This window comes from Sinocyclocheilus anshuiensis, unplaced genomic scaffold (genome assembly GCF_001515605.1).
Source record: "Sinocyclocheilus anshuiensis isolate Anshui unplaced genomic scaffold, SAMN03320099.WGS_v1.1 scaffold213, whole genome shotgun sequence".
NCBI lineage: Eukaryota > Metazoa > Chordata > Actinopteri > Cypriniformes > Cyprinidae > Sinocyclocheilus > Sinocyclocheilus anshuiensis.
The window spans coordinates 258,360-263,228 of record NW_015540860.1 but is presented as its reverse complement, the minus strand read 5'-3'; the positions used below and the strand labels follow the sequence as shown (position 1 = coordinate 263,228).

General features: G+C 38.0%; 1 protein-coding gene across 1 annotated transcript in view; it reads left to right on the top strand.

The window, feature by feature from the left end:
* rflna (refilin A) overlaps positions 1–4,869 on the top strand; it is a 14,896-nt gene that overhangs the window by 1,292 nt on the left and 8,735 nt on the right. Inside the window, exon 3 of the mRNA XM_016485451.1 lies at positions 1–224. Within this exon, the coding sequence (XP_016340937.1) occupies positions 9–224 (216 nt within the window). The 5' untranslated portion in view covers positions 1–8. The remainder of the gene's footprint in view (positions 225–4,869) is intronic.

Genomic DNA, 4,869 nt, shown 5'->3' with positions numbered 1-4,869 from the left:
TTCCAGAAATGGTGGGGCATTTACATTTGCAAGCTATGGATGAGAGTTTGAAAGGAAAGAACCGGGAGGGACTGCTTGATAGTCCGGATTCAGGACTCCCTCCAAGCCCCAGTCCACCCTTCTACTCTCTGTCACCGGGGATCCTCAAGTCACGCTCCGGCAGCTGCTCAACCCCAAATGAGCTGCAAGGATACTGCAGAAAGGAGAGCCGGGAAGGCAAACTGGTATGCATTCATCTAATGAAGCCTTAGAGCTTAAATGAGACCCAAGAAGGCCATGTTCCTCAGTCAACATCCTGTGCTGGCAGTGGAACAGTTTTCATATCAACCAATCGGTGCACTGATTTTAGGGGTAGGGTTAGGGTACTGCTTGTTGTCCAGGAAAAGGATGTTGATGCAGGAACCTCCTCTACTTGGGTAAATCATGTGCAGTATTTAGACCCATGCATGATGACTATGAGTGCTATCAGTTTTAAAAGGGGATAAAACAATGAAATCAATAAACATAATGCAATATGTTTGCCTTTTTGAGTATGGTTATTTTGCACACACTTGTGACATTGGAACTGTGTGTTCATGTGTGGCTTTGGAGATATGAGCTGTATGTCATCCAAAGGTTTTAGATCCAGTTGTTGTCTTCCATCAGTTTTGTCCTTTGACAGATGAACTTGCACCTTAAATGCACTCATTTAGGTCACTATGTAACAGATGTAGTGGCAGATATTTTTTTGATATTTGTTGATTATCTGAAATGTGAGTTTGAGGTTGATCGCAAAAAAGCAAGGGGTTTAAGTGGACTACAATACAATTAGAAGATCAATATTGTGCATTAAGAAAAAAGGCATTTCATACTGATTTTAAATAACGTCATATCAGTTGTAATACTACTATCTGTTGTAATGGAAGTTGGGATATTTACAATTTTATAGGGATGCACGATATTATCGGACTGATATCGGAATCGGCCGATAATGGCTTTAAATGTAAATATCGGCATCGCCCGAATTGAAAAATTATGCCGATATGTCTTGCCAATAAGAGGAGCAACTCACATGTGCTCAGGGTGTGCTAGCGATTAGATCACGTCAACAGAGTGGCTCATTCTTGAAGCAAAGTTTGGTCTGAATGATGATTAGATTCACTGTTTTGATCGTTGCATTTAAACTGAGAATGCACGTACAGAATGAAGCGTTCGGTGTGTGATAGAGTAAACAGTAACAGCATGTGCAGCGGCAGCAGCCTCCCCCGGGTCCTAACGCCCGCTTTGTAAGGAGTTTTAATCCCGTAGGGGGCGCTGTTGGCCTACTTCTAATTAAATGAAAGCAAAATACACAAATAATATTTAGACTGTTTCTGATTAAACAGAGCAGTAATTGATGCCATAAAATGATGAGTATGTTTTCATTTAAAGATCAGAAGCTATAGCTTACAGGAACAAACAAAAACAAAAAAAAATTGTATATATACTGATTTATTCATTCATGTGTAATATGTTATATTTTTAAACAAATTGTGAGCTCTAAAAGATTTTCAGAATTTTTACAACTCTTTTGCTTTAGACCATTTACAAATGTTAAACCTTAAAATAAAATGTTAAGGTTACTACTGCATCTTTCTGGAAAAAAAATGCAGTGATTAATATATAGTTTATTATTTTCAAATCTTCAATGTACTGTCATTATAAAATAACTTTATTATTGTTTATTTAATTCTAACAAATAAGTTCTTGTTAAAAACTAACCAAATCAGTTACTCATTCATACTTGCAGCATTCAAACTGCTTCTGTATAAACAGGACAATTGGACAAAGGACGTGAGCAACCGGTGGTTAAATGAAGTAGTTAAATTCAAAACAACATGTTAGTATAGAAGTACATATGCAGTTCGTCATAAACACAAACAGACACTATTGACAGTGTGGAGGCCAGGGACAAATAATGAGAAGTACTAGGGCAGAATCCTGAAATAGAAAGGGGTTCAGGTGCTCGTGCCTCTGGAGACTCACTCTAATGAAGCAGGGATGACAAGGAACGACCAGAGAGAGAGAGTTTCTGTAAACAAGTTGACCTTGTGTTTGGTGAATGTGGTAACTGTAACCGATCTCTCTCTGTCCCTCATAGCTTCCTCATGGCAACCCTTTTACAGCACATACACGCGTGCAAACAAACAAGCAGTGCTGAGACACACACACACACACACACATATATATATATATATATATATATAGTACTGGTAGAGTATTACTAGACAGCGCATGTTCGCGTTACAGTATAGCACCGCACAAGTGCCTCAGCATAACCCAGAGTCTTATTTCTGCCTCTGAAAGGTTGCGTAGCACGCTAAACTAACAGTGTCCACATCTGACTCGACCATCCATTCAAATCTGTATTGGAATCCTGGCAGTGTCTCAATACTTCAGAGTAACCACAATGCTAGAAGATTCATATTAGCATAGAAAGAAACCTTTTCCAACACTTATAGATGCATCTTCTAGAGCAGTGGTTCTCAGACTGGGGTACGCATACCCCTGGGGGTACGTGAGGTGACGGAGGGGGGTATGTGAACAAAATTCTGAGTTGAATTCTTCCCCAACTTAAAGTAACATTAAAACCGAAAATGTCTTTCTGACAAGCAAAATGCCGCTTCTAATGTAAAAACAGGAAAATGGGAGTGCCGTAAACGGTCAAATACATGATATCCAATCAGCTTAGGCCTACCTCATCTTTTGCTGTCAAAACAGACACAAGCAGCGTGCGTATGATAGGATGCCCGCTGAATATGCTGCTTTAGCAAATCGCGCTGCTGTTCACTGTATCTTTAAAGTAGATCTTCACTTTATAGCATGAAGAGCAAATATTGACACGCACTGTACATTGAGATCGATTGAAACTCTCTTCGATAAAGACACCCTTTGCGAGTTTAAAATATGAGCAAGAATGCAAATTTCCCTGAATATCCAAACGATGGCAAATGTGACATTAATTTTTACAACAGTTCAACAAAAACAGGTAATATTGAGTGAACATTTTTCATTTTAAATGTAGCCTACATTTTAAACAGAATATTGTCATGTTTGTTATATTTTGCAACGAAATAATAGTTCCAACGAAATCCGTATCATCTGGTGTGCATCTCCAAGCAACATACAGCAGTGTTTTGTTAGTGAACGAATCTGCGGCTTTGAACGATTCGGAGAGTCAGTGATTAACCCCATTCATAACTACAGCATTTTGCTTCGTTACTGAATGAATGAATGACGCGACGCCTGGCTCACTAAGACAATGACTTGCCGCCACCTATTGGCGGTTTTATTTTTAAGTCTACAAGTAGGCTATCACTTTGATTTGCCATCATTTATTACTTTATTTATTATATTAATAATTAACACTTAATGGAATGTTAAGAATATGACATAAAACATGACATAAGATACAATTAATACAGATAGAAAATATTTGCCTCTATATTTAAGGGGGCAAATATTGTCCTTTAATAGAAAAGGTGTAACTGCGGTCTAAGTGGAAGAGAGGGGGTACGCAGAAGAATGTTAAATGCCCCAGGGGGTACACCGCTCTAAAAAGTTTGAGAATCACTGTTCTAGAGCAAAAAAAAAAAAGTTTTCCCTGAGAAAACACAGCTCGGCACTAACAAAACAACAGCTTCTTTTATTAAACACATTCCGGTTTCCATTGCTCGACTGTTAACGTGATTGAGCTGCATTTGTGCAGCATAAATGCTTTGCCCGAGCATGCCGCTAAGAGCAAGTATCTAAAGGCATTTTGGAGTGTATAAATGATCACTCAGACACTCCTGTTCAAGAAACATGCATGCTCTTGTCGGGACGCCGCTGTAATAAAGCGTCTCACTCGATACAATAGAAAAGATCAGCATGACTTTATTTGTGCAACATGAATTTTTCATGGTTTTAAGCAGTATGTCTTTAACACTTTGGAAAGCTCTCATGCCAACGTCAACAAAACATCCCTCTGTCGCAGTTCTTCAGAATATGCGGTTTCCAAAATCCTATTACTTAAATGTATACAAATGTGGTGGAGCCTGCAGGCAACATGCAGTATATGAGGACCAAGTGCTCTCTCAGAGTAAAAAAGAAAACGTAGGCATACAAAGCCATCATTGTTTGCAGCACTTTGTATTTTCCGTCCATGGCAACCTTGCTTTGCAAAGGTTTGTCCATCCCAGCATGTATATACAGTATACTATATGCAGTATACATGTTTGCAGAGGATATGTCTGCCTTTTTCCTCTCATTTTGTGGCTGCAGGTCTGTTTCGAGAGTTGTGTTTGCATAACTTTAAAAAAAAATCTCTCCAATCTATTTTAGTGTGGCAGGCCTAACAGCAGAGCTGTTGCAGTCAGTTGCATAAGAAACTGATGACCTCTGTTTGCTGAAATTAAAGAGAAGGGTGCAGTGGCACCTCAAACAAAGTATGCTGCTTTATGAGAACTCATAAGGGATGCATGATAATAAGCAACTTATCAACAACTTCTGTTTGTACATTTAGATCATCTTTGCTGTCTATCTACAGCTCACTTGAAAGTTATTCTTTAAAAACGCGAATAATTTGATAACTGTTAGCAATTGTATATTTTATATATATTGCTTTCATATTGTATATTACAATGCTGTGATGCCTTTACTTTTAAAACTGATTTTAGTTTTTAGTGCTTTATGCTTTAGACAAAATAGTATAGATTTTTAATATCCTTTTATGGCTGGGCGCTATGGGCAAATATTCATATCTCTGTATTTTTTGGCCGATTTGCAATATATGGTATATATCGGTATTTTTGTTTTTGTTTTGAAAAAAATCTGTATTTAATATATATATATATATTTCACTTACCGCCC